Source organism: Trifolium pratense, linkage group LG6 (assembly GCF_020283565.1).
Source record: "Trifolium pratense cultivar HEN17-A07 linkage group LG6, ARS_RC_1.1, whole genome shotgun sequence".
In the NCBI taxonomy this organism is placed as follows: Eukaryota; Viridiplantae; Streptophyta; class Magnoliopsida; order Fabales; family Fabaceae; genus Trifolium; species Trifolium pratense.
The window spans coordinates 4,397,801-4,419,751 of record NC_060064.1 but is presented as its reverse complement, the minus strand read 5'-3'; the positions used below and the strand labels follow the sequence as shown (position 1 = coordinate 4,419,751).

General features: G+C 34.1%; 1 protein-coding gene, 1 long non-coding RNA gene and 1 pseudogene across 2 annotated transcripts; all 3 read right to left on the bottom strand.

Moving 5' to 3' along the window:
* Nucleotides 1–1,516: 1,516 nt before the first annotated feature.
* Nucleotides 1,517–3,277, bottom strand: LOC123889105. Its single transcript, XR_006802421.1, has 2 exons — nt 3,033–3,277; nt 1,517–1,822 (listed from the first exon to the last, which is right to left on the bottom strand). It is a non-coding gene; the product is annotated as an uncharacterized LOC123889105 (long non-coding RNA).
* A 1,051-nt stretch (nt 3,278–4,328) lies between these two features.
* On the bottom strand, nt 4,329–12,573 carry LOC123889103 (annotated as a pseudogene).
* A 2,090-nt stretch (nt 12,574–14,663) lies between these two features.
* Nucleotides 14,664–18,446, bottom strand: LOC123889102 (potassium transporter 5-like). Its single transcript, XM_045938301.1, has 8 exons — nt 18,231–18,446; nt 17,827–18,052; nt 16,908–17,156; nt 16,743–16,793; nt 16,381–16,641; nt 16,105–16,272; nt 15,774–16,028; nt 14,664–15,671 (listed from the first exon to the last, which is right to left on the bottom strand). Exons 1-8 carry the CDS (start codon nt 18,408–18,410, stop codon nt 14,743–14,745), a joined length of 2,319 nt encoding a protein of 772 aa, XP_045794257.1. The 5' UTR covers nt 18,411–18,446; the 3' UTR covers nt 14,664–14,742.
* Nucleotides 18,447–21,951: the final 3,505 nt, after the last annotated feature.

Genomic DNA, 21,951 nt, shown 5'->3' with positions numbered 1-21,951 from the left:
GCTTATTGGTGTTACTTAATTGGACATAAGGATAGTTAATAGTTTTCAAAGGAATATTCATTGCTTTCAACTAGCAATTACAACTTACATTAATCTACCCAGGTACCGAAAATGGAACTTAAATGATCTTACAGCAACAACTGACATGGTTACTACTTCCTATTTCTCTGGATAGGTTTGGAATTTATCCGGAATTAGTTGATGAAATTTTTACAAGAGTTAGCTAAAGTGATAAGATTTATAGTCGCGAGCTTGAGCACTGGAAAGTTCGGGTGATTAATTGAGGCTGGTACTAAACTAAATTGTTGTTTCGAGACAATCTAACAATGGCGAACGACACGTCAATAGAACGGGTATGAACCTAAACCGAAATCTATTTGTGGCTTATCGTGACTAAGTGAACTCCTACTAATCAGAACTGATCACTAGTAATGAAACTGAAAGACTGGGATGTTTTGGCCGAGATACTTAAGTATGACACTTAACGAAACTGACTAGCAGGTTAGCAAGATGATTGATAACTTAAACTGAATTCTCTCATGACCCCTAATGAGCAATTGAACTTCTACGGGTCTGAATTGATCATCAATAATGTGACTGGAAGGCTGAATACATTGTTCATAACTTTCTAAGGCTTACTGATTACGGATTAAGCATCCCTCAATTCAATGAATTTGGATGAGTAAGGGTCCACATGAATGGATTAGTAATTGAGAATCCGGTTTCTACTAATCCCAACTCAAACTTCATAATTTCTTTCTACCGGCAGTCCTCTTGAATTAGCAAAACTTGGTTCTACATGCTTCTTATAACTAGGTTCACGAGAGTGTCTCGTCACTCCTAGATTTTGGAAAGGTTCATATTACACCTAAATGTCGGTTGGATACCATTTGCATACTACACTATTCATTTAAACTGTGCTCAGTTCTCACAATTACATCATCTGTCTCATTGCACAATTCAGACTTACTACGATCATCCGGGTATTTTTACCTCTATGCTTAGTCTCGGTTCCAATCCGATTAAAGCTAACTTTGATACTGGGTTTTCCATTCCCAAAATCCTTTACCTCCTTTGGCATGTTACGGTCAGCTGCGCGCGTCCGACTCGTGCAGCTCCCGACATCCAACTTCCTACTAGTACTAAGCCACGTATTATCCTTGAATTCTTCACACTACTTGTTGGTGTCACATTAGTTACTTCTGTGTCTTTGAATGTTGTAGCTCCATCGTTAGATTCCAAAGATCTTCGCTCATACTTCCTTCCGAGTTCACGCTTCTACCACGTTCTTACCACTGAACTCCTTGGTCCACTTCGGTTCTCAACCGTAGTACCCTGCCTACCATACGTGACACTGAGTTGATCAGGCTCAATACACGATGATTTCAGAGTAAACAGTCCAGACTCCAAACCGTACTCCTTAAGATTGAATTTTAATGATCCGCGGCAAGGTCCGATACTGAATCGACCTGCTCTGATACCAATTATAACACCCCATATTGATTTATCTAGAATATCAATAGGAGCATACATAACTGAATCGGGAAACATTAAAATTACAGAATAACTTTTGTCCGACATAGTACAATTACAAGATAATTTGCCAGACAATACATAATCTTGACAAAATCCTGAATAAACTGTCATAATGTACAACCTATAATATATTATACATCAGAGCGAAATAGAATGCATAACAATCAGGATCAAGCCTTGAATCATCTTCTATAATAATTTAACAGGTGAATGCTACGAAGTTTCCATAAACAGCGTCTTTACTTCAATCCTCTTGAAAATCCATTTATCATGCTCAACCTGTTACCTATAATCAATAAATCGTGGGTTGAGACTACTAAGCCTCAGTGAGCTCCTGCTACCCCAACTACAGTGGTGGCTACACCGGGGGCTCGTACATAAATCAGTTGATCACTAAAATAACTCATATTCATAATTGAATAGCTTAAACATAAATAAAGGTGTATCACATAATTTATTATCTTTATTAATTTTATAACTCACGGACACTTCGAGGTGAGCGGGTCTCGAAGGCCTGACTGTAGTTTCTGATATTAAATGTAGATCAGAGAACCACCTCAGCTCACAACTTAAATAACTTGATTCCCACTAAAAGTGAAGAATCCCTCGTAGCAAAAGCTAGACTCTTAGCCAAAGGCTAGATAAAACTGTGGTTCGGGATCAACCACCATAATCTGATCAACTGTCTTAAGAATCTAAATTGCATTAACCTGCCCATCAACCCTTCCCGGGAATATTTCTAACTATTATGATCATCCTGATTAAATTCCTAAGTGTACTGATTTTAAACATGTAGAAAGTCTGTAATCGTGGAATTTAGACACTTGTTGTTTTTATAAAATACTATTCGTGACGGAGGGTTTTTAGTTAAATTAAATTAGTTGACATATCCTCCATCCTTAACTCAAAAGCATAATAGTCTCAGGTTGCATCGGTTCATAAGAGTTGTGCACCGGTTCATGTACTCAGTTTGTTACAAAAATAGTTATTGTTACAAAAATAGTTATTCTGGGTTCCATGCTCCCGTGCATACTGTCTATGCACCGATTCAAACTCTGTCCAGGCCATGTTTGAGTCACTCATACCGGGTATGCACCGATTCACACGTTTTCCATGTTTTTATAAAACACATACTGAAGCCTATGCACCGGTTCAAGCATAGCTTGCACCGATTCATAGACTCAGAACACACATTTTCTAAGCTCTGGAAAACATATGCATCGATTCATAGCTGTATGAACCGACTCAAACACGCAACCTGTAACATCCAGCAGCACTTACCATTCCAAAACAGTATACATATCAATCATTTTATGCTAAATTCCACGAATTAACAACATTCCAAACATGTAGGGCATATTCAATTCATTAATTAAGTCATTTCATGAGTTCTCCCTAATTAGTCCCTAAAACTTAAGTTAACATGCATAGTTGGATTTTGGGGGAAAACTAATAAGGCTACTCTATTAAGTGAGAGTTTTCCTAAAGGAACCCACCTGAACATGACGTTTGAATCGTGCTAACAACATATTCGGAGCTAGTTGAAAAACAGAATTTGCAGCCACAACACTCTAAACCCGTAGCCCAAAGTTCTGCATCAGACCTCGAACTTCAAATGCTTCTTCCGAATTCATTACTGCTTAGAAATCCATGAAACTGGCGTCGAATCGACCGGAATTTCGTTAGCTTACCACAGAATCAAGCGGCATTTCAAACGGAGTTACGAGGAGTGAGAAATTACCTTTTTTAGTGGAGGTCTGTCCAGAATACGGGTTTAACCCAAATCCTTCCAATTTCTTTCTTTTCCATTCTCTTCAATTTCTTCCAAGCTTCAATCTTTAGTCTCCACTGTTACAAGTCCACATCTTTGCTGAAATTCCAAACTAACAGTGAAACATGACTTCTTTCAACCTTCACTTTCAAGGGAAATCGGATAATAACTATCTCATTCTCTAACCATCAAAATCGGTCAAATCAACACAGAAGAGGGGAAAGTTTAGGAATGCTTACATTACATTGGTTTCCAACATCTACAAGCTACCCATAAGAAATTCGTGCAAATGGTGGAAGGTATGAGTTTGTGAGGAAGAAAGGGGTTTGTGGTTAAGAGTGGGAAGGAGAGGAAGATAGGGTTGGTTTTTGCTTCTATTGAGTTTAATTGATGATGGGTTAAGAAGAATTCATACATGCATTAAGAAATTTGATGGATTAATGGAGTATGAAGTTTGTGGTTATGGTGAGAAAGGGAGGTTGGGCGTGAGAGTGTTTTGAGAAAGAGAGTTGTTCTTCTCATCTTGGAACTTATATGGCTATTACTACAAAATTACTATTTTGTCCTTCACAAGTTATTCCAATTTACACTTATGTAATTTCCATATCCTTCACTTGTCCAATTTTTTTCTTGTAATTAAATTCTCAACTGTCTCTAATTAATATTACTACTATTAATTAAGTGGGTTGTTACACAGACTCCAACTCAATGAAAATACAAATGCAACGTTGATGCGGGCTTTCACAATGATGCAAGGAGAACGACTGCAGGATGGTGTGTTAGAGACCATAGAGGGCACTTTGTATTGGGAGGTAGTTCTTGGATCCATGGGAGATGTCAACAAATGAAGGAGAAGCAATAGCAATGCTAGAAGCAATGATGGAACTACATCAAAGAGGACCTTAACCATACGATATAAAGTTTAGTGAGGGTATGTGTTTTATTCTAATCTAACACACACAGTGAATGTGGAAAATCCAAATCCATGATATTTGTACACAATATTATTTACTATTGTGGTTTATAGTTGATAAGTCATTCCCACCTTAACCATACGTGTGTGAGGAACATCAAATATTTTGTCACTTTGTCTCAAATTTCTCTTCAAAAAACTATAGGCATAATCAAATCAAAATTCTCTTTGCAATGCCAGCTCTGTTGAAATATTTCATTTATTGTCTTAGCAATTGTAATATATTATTTCTGTTCTTAGATGCATGTGTGTAGCTGTAAATTAGCTTGACATGTTTGTTATCAGTTATTAGGCATATCACTTGATTATAGGGTCAATGGCATAATTAGCATGATGTTAGGATATGCCTTTATACTTTAGCCTATATATGTATCTGTACAAACCTTTTTATCAGTAAGTAAGAATAAAAGAAATATTCTACTCCACTATCCCTTTTTTAACTTGGTATCATAGCCTCAACTTTATAGGCTTATACCATGGGAAAATCTGATTCTGATGTAGAGAACAAATCAGATAATGAAATACATGTGAATGAGACCCAAGTCACCCAACCCACTCCTATTATTATCAAATCTGAAAGTTCAGCGTTCAATGCTGGAATCATACTCAATGAGACAAATTATGATATTTGGTCTCAGATCTTGGAGATGCATAAAAAGGCACCGCCTACTGAAAAGGAAGATGAATATGAAAAGTGGTACTCGGATAATCAAAAGGTCAAAAGATGGCTATTGATGTCCATGTCCCCAGAAATTATGAAGCGATACATTCGCATACCCACCGCTCAGGAAATCTGGAAAGCTCTTTCTAAAGCTTTTTACGATGGAGCAGATGAATTGCAGTTGTTTACCTTAAATAAGAGAGCTTTCTCTGCCAAACAAAATGGCAGAACACTTTCTATATATTATGGAGAGTTAATCGAGATTTTTGGTGAATTAGATCATCGTGATACGGTAGTCATGGAATGTGCAAAAGATGTCGAATCTTACCGAAAATCAATTCAGCGGCAAAGGGTGCATATCTTTCTTGCCGGATTAGATGGTCAGTTTGAACAAATACGTGGAGAAATCTTGAGAAAAGATCCTACTCCAGAATTAGAAGAATGTTATGCACTTGTTCGTAGAGAATCTGTTCGTCACGCAACGATGAAAGAAGAAGACGAAAATTCTGAAGCTTCCGCCATGGCGACTCGAAACAAATCCAGTCAGATTTGGTCTACTCAGAAACGACAAGACCAAACAAGAAGCAACTATCCTAAGAACAATTTTGCTGCCGATAAATCTTCTGACAAATGTACCCATTGCAATCAAACTGGTCACCTCAAAAATCGTTGTTTCGAAATTATAGGGTATCCAGATTGGTGGGATCACAATCGAGACCCACGAAAAAGGAATTCAAAGAAAGTTTCCACTGCCGTAGTTGCCGAAACAAATGCAGGAATTGATTTTATTGAACAAACTTCAGCATTGGTAGGATCTGCAGGTAATATTGGTAAGGATTTAAATATTTCTTCACATGTTTCTAATAGTGCATGGATAATTGATTCGGGTGCTACTGATCATATGACATTTGATTCTAGACATGTATTACCTCTTAAACCGTCTTCAAAAAAATTTGTTTCAACCGCTAATGGTACCTCAGCCCCTGTTATTGGAAAAGGATCTTTGTCCCTTAATGATACTTTGAATTTAGATTCTGTTTTAGTTGTTCCAACTTTGGATTATAATCTTTTATCAGTTTCACAAATTACTACTGCCTTATTTTGTGTTGTGATTTTTTGGCCTGAATATTGTGTGTTTAAGGACATCCAAACAAGGAAGACGATTGGTTGTGGTACTAGGCGTGGAGCATTGTATTACTTGGACTTGGAGTCAAAGAGTTCTGACAAATTGCGGCAAGCATTGACAATAAATAGTTACGAGGGATCAAAGAAGAAGTCTAACATTTGGTTGTGGCACCGACGTTTAGGACATGCCTCCTTTGGTTACCTTAAGAAATTGTTTCCTAGTTTATTTGTAACAGTTGATGTTTCTAGTTTCCAGTGTGATGTTTGTGAACTTGCAAAAAACCATCGTGCTTCATTCCCATTAATTTTGAATAAAAGTCCTATTCCATTTATGGTTATACATTCTGATGTTTGGGGTCCATCTAAAGTCTCTAGCTTGGGTGGATCGCGTTGGTTTGTTACTTTTATCGATGATTGTACTAGGATGACTTGGGTGTGCTTAATGAAATCTAAAAGTGAAGTGAGTTTTTTATTTAAAAAATTTTATAAAATGATTTGCACTCAGTACAATGCACAAGTTCAAGTTCTTCGAAGTGACAATGGGGGTGAATATTTAAGTTCTGAATTTCAACAATATTTGGAAACACATGGAATAGTTCATCAAACCACTTGTTCTTACACACCTCAGCAGAATCGGGTAGCTGAGAGAAAAAATCGTCATTTATTGGAGGTTGTTCGTGCTTTGCTGATTGAAGCTCATATGCCATTATCTTATTGGGGAGAAGCACTTACTTCTGCAGCATACCTAATTAATCGGGTACCTTCCAGCACTATTGACTTTCGAACACCGTCACAGACTCTTATTGAAGCAGTTGTTTCTCCTGTCGTCCCAAATTTACCCCCTCGTGTTTTTGGTTGTGTGGCTTTTGTACATCTCCATAAGCATCAAAGTAACAAGTTGACTCCTCGAGCATTGCGATGCGTTTTTGTGGGGTATGCTGCTCACAAAAAGGGTTATCGATGTTACCATCCTCCGACTCAAAAGATATTTGTTACAATAGATGTAATTTTTCATGAAGGCTCTATGTATTTTTCCTCTGAGCCTAAACATCAGGAGGAGTATCAAGATGATGTTCTGACTCTAGACTATGATGCATGTACATCTGAAGAGAGGAAACTCACTAGAGAACGAGAACCCTTCAAACATGGAGAAGAGCTCGTTGAACATGATCATGATAATGATACAAGTGATAATAATCAAGATATGAGTGAATTGGATACAAGTGGTGAAACTTTGGAGAGAAGTGGTGATGAACACTCAGAAAATAATCAAAATATGAGTGAATTGGATACAAGTGGTGAAACTTTGCAGAGAAGTGGTGATGATCACTCAGAGAATGATGCTGAACAAACAGGAACTACTATTGTAACTCCACCTCCGTTTGATGTCCTAGTACCGCAAGCAACTGATCTTCCAAACCAATCAATTGTTGAGGATGTTCCTAATTTGGATTATGAACCATCTAGAAAACAACTTCCACCCCGCCGCACTAGAGGTATCCCTAAACCCACATATGAACCTGAACTTTCTAACAAAGTTAAATATCCCATGAGTTGTTATGTGTCTAACCATCGCTTGTCAAAATTAAATCAGTCATTTGTAAATCAATTATCTATTGTATCTATTCCTAACAATGTGCAGGAAGCTTTAGCTGACCCAAGGTGGAAGGATGCCATGAATGAGGAGATGAAATCTTTGATGGAAAACAAAACATGGGAACTTGTTGAATGTCCATCAGGAAAGAAACCGGTTGGATGTCGTTGGGTTTACACTGTAAAGTACCAAGCAGATGGTCAAATTGAACGGTTTAAAGCAAGATTGGTGGCAAAAGGATATACTCAGACCTATGGAATTGATTACACAGAGACATTTGCACCTGTAGCTAAAATAAACACAGTACGAGTGTTGTTGTCTCTAGCCGCTAACTTGGACTGGCCACTGCAACAATTTGACGTGAAGAATGCTTTTCTACATGGTGATTTATTTGAAGAAGTCTACATGGATCTCCCACCAGGATGTGCAATACCAGAAACCCATAGAAACAAGGTGTGTAGATTAAAGAAATCATTGTACGGGTTGAAACAATCTCCGAGAGCTTGGTTCGGGAGGTTTACCAAATCTATGAAAAACTTTGGCTACTGCCAGAGCAATGCTGATCACATTTTATTCTTGAAGAAGCAACATGGTAAGATTACTGCACTTATTGTATATGTGGATGACATGGTGGTTACAGGAAATGATCCTGTAGAAAGGAAGGCTTTACAAAGTTACTTGTCTAAAGAATTTGAAATGAAAGATCTTGGTCCCTTGAAATATTTTCTTGGAATTGAAGTCTCTAGATCTAATAAAGGAATTTTCTTGTGTCAAAGGAAATATACCTTAGACTTATTGCAAGAAACTGGTATGTCAGCATGTCAACCAGTTGATGTACCAATAAAAGAAGGATTAAAGTTATGTGTTGAACCTAATCAAGTACCAGCTGATAAAGTGAGGTACCAGAGTCTTGTTGGGAGATTGATGTACTTAGCTCACACTAGACCAGACCTTGCATATGCATTGAGTGTTGTTAGCCAATTTATGCATAATCCTGGAGAGCAACATATGAATGCAGTTATGCACATTTTGAGGTATCTTAAGTCAGCTCCTGGAAAGGGAATATTGTTCCATAAAAATGAAGATCATCAAAGAGTTGATGCATACACAGATGCTGATTGGGCTGGTGCTGTAGATGACAGACGGTCTACTTCAGGTTACTTCACCTTTGTAGGGGGAAATCTCGTTACATGGAGAAGTAAGAAACAGAATGTTGTTGCACGTTCAAGTGCAGAGGCTGAATTTAGAGGTATGGCACTTGCCGTATGTGAAACACTATGGTTGAAACTTCTCATGATAGACTTAGGCTACCCGCCTAATCAACCAATTAGAGTATACTGTGATAATAAAGCAGCATGTGACATTGCACATAATCCAGTTCAACATGATCGTACAAAGCACGTGGAGGTGGATAGATTTTTCATTAAAGAGAAGTTGGATGAAAAAGTGTTGGAGCTGCCTAAGATTCGATCAGAAGATCAACTGGCTGACATTCTAACTAAAGCAGTTTCATCTAGAGTTTTCTCGAAGTTTTTAAACAAGTTGGGCATGTGTGACATATATGCACCAACTTGAGGAGGAGTGTTGAAATATTTCATTTATTGTCTTAGCAATTGTAATATATTATTTCTGTTCTTAGATGCATGTGTGTAGCTGTAAATTAGCTTGACATGTTTGTTATCAGTTATTAGGCATATCACTTGATTATAGGGTCAATGGCATAATTAGCATGATGTTAGGATATGCCTTTATACTTTAGCCTATATATGTATATGTACAAACCTTTTTATCAGTAAGTAAGAATAAAAGAAATATTCTACTCCACTATCCCTTTTTTAACTAGCTCCATCACCAGCAGTCACCTCACTTTCACCAATCAAATGAACAACACCAGCTCTTGATGCCTTTTCAACTACCTCAACCTCTTTCTCAATTTCCTCTTGTACATTTTCTTCATCCAAACCTTCTTGTGGTTCATCATTTTTACCATCTTGTATCACTTTTTTAGAAAAATAATATTCGTCAACAACAAACTCCTTCAACTTCTCAACCAATAACTTCTCAAAAGGCTCGTTCTCATTGCGCACATCGATGTATCCATATCTAACAACACATCGAAATATATTGTGTTCCTTAGGCTCTACTCGGCGAAAAAGAAACCTTTATTCCATTGGGACTCTGCTAATAGGCAAGGATTTGATGGAAACAAAGACAAGGACAGAGTGTAGTGCAGGAACATTTGCAACATAATGCTTGAAAATAGGTGGAATACCTTGAACAAGCTCGGAGTAAAACATTGCAAGACCAGGTAATCGACATAAACTTATGTCAGAGGTTATATCCTTAAGCTTCTCTGGTGTAATCTTGTGATTGAGTTCGTAATAGTACTTCCTTCGGTACACATTGTTCCAAACAAACATGATGAACATTAGAAACACGGCAAATGCAACAGGAAGATAACCTCCGTCGTTAAATTTGTATAAAACTGAGCTTAAATACACAAGCTCCAATGAACTAATTACAAGAACATAGGTAATGACCAAAAATATGTTAGTCTTCCATATCATGATCATGATTAGCACGAGAAGAGACGATGTTAGTGACATCACAAATACCACAGCTATCCCGTAGGCATTGCCAATTTCTGTTGTGGTTCTAAAGCCAATAGTGATGGCAATACAAGCAATCATGAGGATGTAATTAACTTCTGGGATATAAACTTGTCCTTCATATTTTGCCGATGTATGTACAACTTGCACGCGAGGAAAACATCCCAATGATAGGGATTGTTGGATTATAGAGAAAGATCCTGAGATCATAGCTTGAGAAGCTACAATTGCTGCCAAAACAGCAATCACAAACATTGGCCAATATATAAGACCTGCAGTAGTACATGAAAACCTTTATTAGTTAATTTTAGTGATCGAGTTTGACACAAATAACTAAATTGTGTATACGACAAGATCGTTTTGCTTGAAATTAATTACCTGGTACAGACTTGTAGAATGAGTCTGCGACAACATCGTTGTGTTTGCGAAGAAAGGCGGCTTGTCCAGAATAAGCCAAAACAAGAGTAGGGTAAGTCACAAAACACATACTTAATTGTATAGATCGAACCGTGAAATGTCCAACATCAGCAAATAGTGCTTCACTTCCTACACAATTAAAAAATTCATATGCACGAGTATGTTACTAGTTATTTTTTTATAATTTTGTAGTATATGTAAAATGAAGAAAGAATGATATGTACCTGTTATACAAAGAACAACGCCTCCAAGAGAAACCCAAGCATTTTTCTTATTCCTGATGAAATAATGTACTATGTATTTTGGATTTATTGCTTTTATAACTGATGGATCATACTTGATGAAATTATACAGACCAATAATTGCAATGAATGCAAACCATATACAAATAATGGGAGCAAAAGTGTAACCCACTTTATCAGTTCCAAACCTTTGAACCATGAAAATGTCAATCAAGATTGCTACTGATATCCATACAATTTGATCTGCACATAACCAACACAGACAAATTGCTTTAATTAATAACTTTTTTCTTTCTCACCACTGGTATCTGGCCCACTGGACCATCTAATCTGGTTCGGGAGTCAGTTGCGGCATCAAGTGGTTACAGCCCCCTCCGGATCGCAGTTGACGTGGATCGAACCATGGTCATCCCTCCCTACCAAGTCCAGCGTCAATCACCACTGGACCAACTAAATAAATTTAAATTTGTAAAGATTCATTCCCCTAAAAGTGAAATAGAATACCAACCTTCAGTTATTTGGTTAGCAGCTTGCTTAATCCCTCCCACAGCCGATAAAACTGCGACAAATATTTCAAACAATTTGTTTAGTATGTGTTTTGTCACTTGCATATCTGATAACTCGTCGTCAAATAATGTATTAGAAATCACTAACCAGATATGCAAGGGGTGAGAACACCATCACCCATGACCATGGAAGTTCCAAGCATAGTGGAAAATAAGAGGAAGTGCCTCATAAAGTGACTGTTCTCAAGTGTAGATTTAACAATTGATGCTCTCTTCTCCCTTCTCTTTGGCAATTTCAGCTGATAATTTGACACCTCTGCATCCTCTGCTTGTTGATTTGGAATTAGTCCAACTCTCGAGTAACGACATATTAGAGAGTACAAAGCAAATGTTCCACCTAACAAATATATGATCAATCAATCAATCAAGAGAAATATTGATTTTAGAATTATTGATAGAATGTATGATCATGTCATATGTAACAAATATAACTAAAAAATCAACTAATCATGACTAACTCGTAACAAATCTCAAACTATCACTAAAAGAATGCATGGTATGTATAGCAGGGTATTAACCTTCGCCATTATCGGTGGCCCTTAAGACGAAGAAGACATATTTAAGAAGGGGGATGAGAGTGATGGTGTAGAAGATTAAGGAAAGAGCTCCCAAAATATCATCATTGTGATTTATGCCATTAGGGAAGATGCTTGCATACACATACAATGGTGAAGTTCCAATGTCTCCATAAACTATTCCGAGACTTTGAAATGCTAGTTGTAGTATTATCGTTGTTGATGGACCCTACAAATCATTTAAAATTTCGTAATTTCAAATGAGAAACTGCTTTGAGTAGCTTAAAAAAGACTACTATTTATGACTACAGAAATGCTATAGGGACACATTCAATAATTAAGAATTACTAGATTACGTTAATATAATTAAGAATAATTAAGAAGTACTTTGGATTTATGTGTAATATTAGAGGTGGCGCCAGCTTCAAGTTCAAGAGAATCTCTTTTTCGAACAATTTGTGACGAAAACTTTTTAGCACTATCATTATCATCATCATGTTGTTCATGTTGTATGTTATCCATGTTCACAGCTACTACATTTCCTTCATCTTCTTCTGAAGCCATTTTAATTAAGGGAGAGAAGAAAGTATCTTGTTAATTAGGAGAGGTTGTTTAAATAGAGAAAAATAGAAGAAGGGTCAATTTTAGTGTGTTTTGTTTTATTTGTTAAAACAAAATGTGCATTGAATTTTTCAGCCCAAAAGTAATTACCACTACAAGTTACAGTGACATACTTAATTCACTGCGTTTGAATAGCTCTTATAAAAGCAACTGTGGATTATAACCATGATGTTAGTTAGTTGAGGTCTTTATTGTTCAGTCTTTTTTCTTCTTCTTTTTTGATAATATTTGTTCAAACATATGTCATTATTATTATTATTATTATTATTATTATTATTATTATTATTATTATTATTATTAGACCACCAAAATATTAGAACAACAATTGATTGGTCTAACTGGATTTTATCTTCTTAAACACATGGTAATGGATAGAATTCATAATTCTTGCGTATAAAGAAATGTGATAGAACATAACTCATATACATGTAATAACATTTATTTACAAAAATGAAAAGTTAATCCTAATATATTTTCTGAGAGTGCTAGCAACACATTCTTTAACTAACACATTTTAACACACTTTCTTCTATTGGTTAAAATTTATATGAGTCCCATAAAAGTTATATGGGTCCACATTTTTTTATGGGGCCCATGTGAATTTCAACCAATAAAAGAAAGTGTGTTGGAGTGTGTTCGTTAAAGAGTGTGTTGCTAGCATTATTCTTTTCTAGAATCTGTATTTTTTTTTTGTTTTTTTGGCTTTCACCACCAGTTGAATCTGGTTCGGGTGTCAGTTCTGGCATCAAGTGGTTTCAGTCCCCTCCCGATCGCAGTTGCGGGGGATCGAACCACGGCCCTCCCTACCAAATTCAGTGTCAATCATCACTGAAGCAACTGACGATTGGTTTTTATAAAAAAAAACTAAGGAATTTAAGTGTAGAAGTTTCACATTTTTTTAAAAAAATTATGATAGTTTTTTTAAAAAAATTCTAAAAAAGAATCTTTAGAATTTTTCAAAACAAAATCATTTTTTTTAAAGTTTAAACAAAAACACCCTGAATGTAATATTAGAAATCACTTGTTCCATTAAACCATAACTACAACAAGTACAATGTGAGCTTAGGATTATTAATAAACTTTTTTTTTTCTAATTTTCTCCCTGTGATTATATTTGAATAATTTTTTTTACTCTCATAGTTCATAAGTCATTCCCACTTTAACCATATTTGTGAGGAATATCAAATAATTTTTCACTCTGTCTCAAGTTTTTCTTCAAGATATTGTAAGCATAATCAATCAAAATCCTATTTGCAATGTCATCTCCTTTACTAGCAATCACCTCATTTTCACCAATCAAATGAATAATACCACTCATGGGTTCAACACTCCTTGCCCAATATTTTTGCATTTTATTGTTTTATATTTATAAAAAATAATTTTGTTTTTTAATGATCAATTTTGTGCAAGTATTAGTTTAAACTTTAAAGTAAATCATTGATAATTTTAAGTTACTTGACACACGTCGTATATTATTTAGGCCATCACATTAATTTCTTATGATCAAATTTGTGTTTATTATGACTCAAATTTTTTTATGAAATATAATTTTTATATTTAAATGTTAGCTTATGAAAACTGATTTCTGTCAAAAAAGCTTATTAAAACTGAAAATTTTATTCTTAAAATGTGACTGAATATAAATGCTTCCAAAGACGTAAAAATTTAAGATAATATATTGTTGGATAAAAAGAATTATTCATCTTCCACAAATTGTTTATGTCAAGTCAAATTTCCTCTTCCTTTTCTACTTGTTTAGTTTTGTTGGGTAATCTTTGAGTTTCCATGGCCAACAAACATTCATGTCAACTTGGTGGAATTAGATGAAAGAGAATAGAGATGAAAGAAAGCAAAATAAAATAAAATATTATATTACTATTATTATTATTATTATTATTATTATTATCTAATAAAGACAACACACCACAAGATCTCTACATTTACTTAATTAATCCAATGGTTTTAATCAAATAATTTTGATTGGTCCACAATGAACCAAAAACATGAATTTATCAACAATGAACCTCATGGTGTACACATGTAATAACAACATTTATTTATCAACAAAGTTATGAGCGAGTTACATAGAGATAGAGACCAAAGTTTTAATTCTCATAGTTCATAAGTCATTCCCACTTTAACCATATGCTTGTGAGGAATATCAAATAATTTTTCACTTTGTCTCAAGTTTTTCTTCAAGAAATTGTAAGCATAATCAATCAAAATCCTCTTTGCAATGCCAGCTCCTTTACTAGCAATCACCTCATTTTCACCAATCAAATGAACAATACCAGCCCTTGATGCTTTTTCAACCACCTCAATCTCTTTTTCGATTTCCTCTTGTACTCTTTCTCCATCACTAATTTCATCAATCTTATCATCTTCACTTTCATCATTTTTACCATCTTGTATCAATTTTTGAGAACAATAATATTCCTTAACTATAAACTCCTTCAACCTCTCAACCAAAATCTTCTCAAAAGGCTCTTGCTCATTGCGTACATCGGTGTATCCATATCTAACAGCACATCGGAATACATTGAGTTCTTTAGGATGTACTCGACGAAAAAGGAACCTTTCTTCCGTTGGAACTTTGCTAATAGGTAAGGATTTTATGGAAACAAAGACAAGGACAGAGTGTAGTGCAGGAACATTTGCAACATAATGCTTGAAAATAGGTGGAATACCTTGAACAAGCTCAGAGTAAAACATTGCAAGACCGGGTAATCGAGATAAACTTGTGTCACAAGCAACCTCTCTAAGCTTTTCCGGGGAAATCTTGTGATCAAGTTCATAATAGTATTTCCTTTGATACACATTATTCCAAACATACATGATGAACATTAGAATCGCGGCAAATGCAAGAGGTAGATAACCTCCTTGTTCAAATTTGTATAAAACTGAGCTTAAATAAACAAGCTCTACTGAACCAATGACGAGAACATAGGTAAGGATCAAAAGTATGTGAGTCTTCCATATCATGATCATGATTAGTACGAGAAAAGCCGATGTCAGTGTCATCACAAATACCACTGCTATCCCTGCATTGCACAAATATTGTATCCATTTAGAATTTCATTGTCCATAATGTTTTACTCTCAAATCATGTAAGAGATTATGTGATTGTAGGAGGAGTTAATTACCATAAGCATTGCCAATTTTTGTTGTGTTTTTGAAGCCAACCGTGATAGCAATACAAGCAATCATGAGGATGTAATTAACTTCTGGGATATAAACTTGTCCTTCATATTTGGCTGATGTATGTACAATTCGCACTCGAGGAAAACATCCTAATGATAGAGATTGTTGGATTATAGAGAATGTCCCTGATATCATAGCTTGAGAAGCTATTATTGCTGCTAAAACAGCAATCACAAACATTGGCCAATATAGAGAGTCTACAATACATGATGAAACCTTCATTAGTTAATTAATAATACTACTATTTGAAATTTTTTACTTGAAATTAATTACCTGGTATGGACTTGTAAAATGTGTCACCGACAAGATCGTTGTTTTTGCGAAGAAAGGAAGCTTGTCCAACATAAGCCAAAATGAGAGCAGGGTAAGTCACAGAACACATACTTATCTGTATAGACCGAACCGTGAAATGTCCACAATCTGCAAATAGTGCTTCAGTTCCTGCACAATTAACAAGAAGAGGAAAAATCACATCAAATCTAGACTCTAGAGTTTTGAAAATTGATTATTATTTGTATAATTATAAAATGAAAAAGAAATTATATGAACCTGTTATAGCTAGAACAACACCGCCGAGAGAAATCCAAGCATCTTTCTTATTCCTAGTGAAATAATCTACTATATATTTTGGATTTATTGCTTTTACGACTGATGTATCATGTTTGATGAAATTGTACATGCCAATACCTCCGATAAATGCAAACCATATACAGATTATTGGAGCAAAACTGTAACCGACTTTATCAGTTCCAAACCTCTGAACCATGAAAAGGCCAATCAAGATTGCTACTGATATCAAAACAATTTGATCTGTGAAGAAACAACGTACAAACAAATTCTATTAATTAATTAATTAATCATAACCGCGCCACCTATAAAACAAAATGTACTAAATTAATCATAGTACTTACTTTCGGTTATTTGGTTCGCAGCTTCCTTGATCCCTCCCACAGCTGATAAAACTGCAACAATATTTAACAGTAAATTAATCACACTATTATAGGCTCATACTATACATCAATAAGCATGTATCAATTGTTAAGTGTCTCTTTCGTAAACAAAACATGACAAATTACCAGAGATGCAAGGGGTGAGAACACCATCACCAATGACCATGGAAGTGCCAAGCATAGTAGCAAATAAGAGGAATAGCTTCATAAAGTGATTATTCTCAAGCATAGATTTAAGCTTTGATGCTCTCTTCTCGCGGTTGTTTGGCAATTCCAGCTGATAATTCGACACATCTGCATCCTCTGCTTGTCGATTCGGAATTAATCCCACTCTCGCGTAACGACATATCAGAGAGTACAAAGCAAATGTTCCACCTAACAAATATATGTTTGAATTAACGACTAATTAGTATTGAGAATCATGGTAGATATTGAGAGAAATATTGGTTTTAGAATTGATATACTGAAGAAGATTATTACAATTAATATATGATCACGTTATATATAGTATTAGTGATCATGAGATAACAAATATAACTAACTATCAACTAACTATAACTAACTTCTAACATTCAACTAATTCTAACATATTTCAATTGCAGTAGGACCAGGGCCGTCCCTTAGACTTTGGGTGACCTATGCAAATTATAATTTTGGTGCTCCAATTTTTTTATAAGTCATATAAAAATATATAATGTGAAAAAAAAAAGTTAAAAATATACTTTCAATTGTTAGAATCTCTTTAATAATTTTTAATTCTTTAAATAGATTTCACTATCAAATTATAATAGTCTAAGTCTATTTTAAAATTTAGTTTAATAATTATTTACTTTTAAGACACGAACGCACGTGCGATTGCACGCACGCACATAACACACAGACTAAGTAAAAAAATTGGTGCCCCTAAAATTATGGTGTCATGTGCAGTCGCTCCTCTCGAACACCCTCTGGAATCATCCTGAGTAGAATTATATATATCTACGAGGTAATTACACATAAATGAAAAATAGACTGAAAAGATACATATATATAGTAGGATACTAACCATCGCCATTATCAGTGGCCCTTAAGACGAAGAAGACATATTTGAGAAGAGGGATGAGAGTGAGGGTATAAAAGATTAATGAAAGAACTCCCAATATATCATCATTGTGTTTTATACCGTGAGTGAAAGTGCTTGAATAGACATACAACGGCGAGGTTCCAATGTCTCCGTAAACTATTCCGAGACTTTGAAATGCTAGTTGTAGTATCATCGCAGTTGATGGCCCCTACAATCGATTTATATGATATATATATGAGCAAACGATTTTAGACTTGTGTAAAGTTCTACATAGATGATATATATAATATAAATTTTTAATCCAGCCGTAAATTCTGTAAAATTTGTGAGGTATTGACAAGTAAGTTACTAGTATGTTAATTAACATAATTAGAGTTAATATGTACTTTAGAATGACGAGCGTGGGAGGTGGTGCGAGCTTCTATTTCAAGAGAATCGTTTCTTCGAAACGAAGGTTGTTTCTGCCCTTGGAGTATAGGATGATCAGAAACATGCTCTTGTTGTTGTTGTTGTATGTTCTCCATGTTGACAACTACAATTGCTTCTTCTTTTTCTTCTAAAGCCATTTTAATTATGGGAGAAAAGCTATATATAGCTAGAGAGTATATATTTTGTTAGTTGAGTGTAGGAGAGGTTTAAATAGAGAAAATTAGAAGAGGACATGCATGGCATATTAATCTCCCATGATGTATTAATGTTTGAAGAAAGTGCAAACGTCAGGATCAATTAAAACACGGGCTGGATTCCAACTTGCATTATTCAATGCAAAACTTGGTGGGCGGACCTTTGTTATAAATTTATAAGTATCTTTTATTTTTATTAAGGAGTTATAAGTATCTTCTCATGTTAGAAAAATGAATAATAATAAAGTGTCCGATCGTTAACACTTTACATTGATTTATTTGTCAGTTTATAAAAAAAATAATTTATGTAAGTAAATACGTAAGTTTATCTGAAAAAAATAACTTGTGGAATATAAATTTTATTAATGAGAACTTAATTATAAATTAGTATAAAAAATTATTTAATAGTATAATTTTTTTTTAAGTTTAATAAAAAATTAATTCAAACGGATATCTCTATTATTCATTTTTCTAGATAGCATAGGATGATATATGCTTATAGAATATACTAAGTCGCTTTAATTTGAAAAATAGATTGTTTTAAGTTAGATTTTATGAAATTATGAACCTTTAATGTTTATTTTCATATTTTGTTTTGTTTTTCTTTTCCATGTCATTAATATAGTATAATTTTGTAAAGTCAATCATAATTTGACTTCTCTTATAAAACTAATTAAACTTTTTTAATAGATCAAATGACAAATTATTCCTTAAAAAATGACAAATTATTAAAAACTTTAATACATAAAGTGAAGGGACCGAAGTTTGAACCTTAGTCTTAGTGTTCGACTTAGCAATTTTTGTATTTTTGTCAGTTGAGTTAAAAAATTTAGGACAATTAATTATATTTTTTAATTTGTGTGAAATTGTTAAAATAAATTTTAGTTTGGAAAGGAGGAAATTAAAAAATGTTCCGTAGACACTCATATGGGTGTATAAACCTCTAGATATCGATAAATATTAAAGAGATAGATGAACACAATGGTATAATTAATATAGATAAAATGAGGTGTTAAATGAATTTTTTTTTTTTTACTAAAGTGTTAAATGAATGTTGGGGAATATAAGGTGTGCAATTATCATAGTTGATAGGGAAAAAAGAGTATATAAAAAAAGGGAAAAAAAATGCTAAAATAATAAAAGATATATATTATTAAAATAGAATTTATTATAAAATATAAGTATTTTGTATCAAGTAGTTTAGTGATTAATTTCACATCATTTGAATGTGAAGAATTACAAATGTTTTTGCGATAATGTAAGTTTCATTCGCAAAGCCCAAGCCAAAAGCGAGTAGACCGAACTAGATGCTATCATGTACTAAGCACATTATCAACTCTTTGCAGTGTGATCAATTCAATGAGTTTATATTGACTTTATAGATATTAGTATTAGCATGATACTTCTCCTTCATCCACCAATTTGGTGCATTCATCATCTAGAAGTGATGGTTAACTTTTCCCTATGGACAAAATACCATTGCGACTTCCCGTGTACACATGAAAAAGCAGCAATAATGCAATGTGAACAGTAAACAAGTTGCTTATAGGCTTTTTCCTTTATTTTGTCACAAGAGACTCCGTTTATTTTTGTCTAATACTATTAAAAAAATGATTTTGTCCCCATAAATTTAAATTTAGTTCAAATTGGTAAGGAATATGATATTTTATAGGCACGAGCCGGGTTCGAACTTCGGACACTCATTTATCCACCTTAAGGTGAAATTTTTAGCCTCTAAACTATTTTAAAAAAAAAAGTGATTTTAAATAAAATAATTTATCCAAGAGCGTTTTTTTTCTTATGAAGAAAAATAAATGGTGAAGTACTTATCCAAGAGCATTTGGATTTTTTTTTCGACAATTAAGAGTTTTTTGTATAACCGTGGGAGAAATGCTTACAACTTACAAAGACACTTATTAAGATATTCTTTTGAATATTTCGTCAAAAGAAAAATACTCTTTTCAATATAAAACTTTTTTTTAAAAATTTTTAAGTGCTCTAAAGGTACTACTTGCTAGCATAGCATGACACTTAATATTAGTTGAGTTGGAACATATGATTGACAATCAATCTAATAAAATCTATATTAGGCTTTGTCTAACATGCACTACTTGATTAATTGGTGCATGATGCACAAGTCATCGATATTTATAACGAATACAAATTTTATAAAATCTACCGTTGGATGGAAAGTTTATATCGTTTAGATCATCCATAAATTTTTTTAATTTTTTTGAAAATCATTTGATATGTTATTGAGAATCATCAAGATTAACGGTATTTAATAAAAATCCATAAACCGTTAATTTTGATAGGTCTCAATAACATATTAAATGATTTTCAATCTTTTTAAAAATATTTATGGATGATCTATACGATATAAACTTTCAATCCAACGGTGGATTTTGTAAAATTCGTATTCGTTATAGTATTTTCGGTGACTTGTGCATGGTGCACAACTTGAGGGACTCGTGCACCATAGAGTTTGCCTCTATATTAATCATAACATATGATTGAGAAAACATATGAATGATCCTTATGGTGAAGTACTACTTATCTATATTAATTTATTTTTTTTAATTGAGTAGTATGGTAATTAAACTCCCACATTATATGTATGAAGAAAATGGAAAAATCGAGATTTTAAGTAGTTTAATCCCTCTAATAATATCTCTGAATAGCTTCCAAGTAAGTTTTTTTTTACCATTTTACCAAATTGTGTTGCGCCATCTCTAGTTGTTGTGTAACAAAGCACTTCGGGTTCTTCCGCTAAATCAGTTTTGTTTTTCCTACTGCCTAGTGACCTAGTCGGCGTCACATGTCATCAAGTTTCTATTCAGCCAAGCAAATGCAATGCTTTAGTTTATTAGTCATGTGATTATTTAATTTTTTTATAAGAAGTCATGTGATTATAACTTTTTGAAGCCCCGTCTTGAAGAAGAGAAGTACACACTGCCATTGGCCACTAGGCCTTTGTATTTACATGTATGAAAATATCAGTGTCATTAGCATAGTGTACACACTGGTCCTTCTTCGCATGAAACATCTAACCGGTGAACAAAATTTCAACTATGACAATTTTGAAATTAAGAGAAGAGAAGTGGTACTTAATAATATCATCAAGATCTGCTGTTTTAGCATGGGGATGGGCAAAAAAACCCAAAAACTGAACTGAACTGCAGAACTAAACCAAACCAAATAAAAAAAAATTGAACCATAACTAACAGTTTTAAAACTAAAATGAAACAGTTTGATTCGGTTCATAATTATCAGTTTGGTTCAATTCGGTTCTCTTAATGGTTCAGTTCTTTTTAGTCAAAAGTTAGTTATAGTTTGGTTCAGAATCATAAAACCAAACCATTTTAAAAGTTCGATTCAGTTCGGTTATTATGAATTTTGAAAATAATTTGGTTCAGTTCGGTTCGGTTTTCCTTAAAAACCGAACCATGCCCACCCCTAATTATATATAGTTGCACTCAGTATT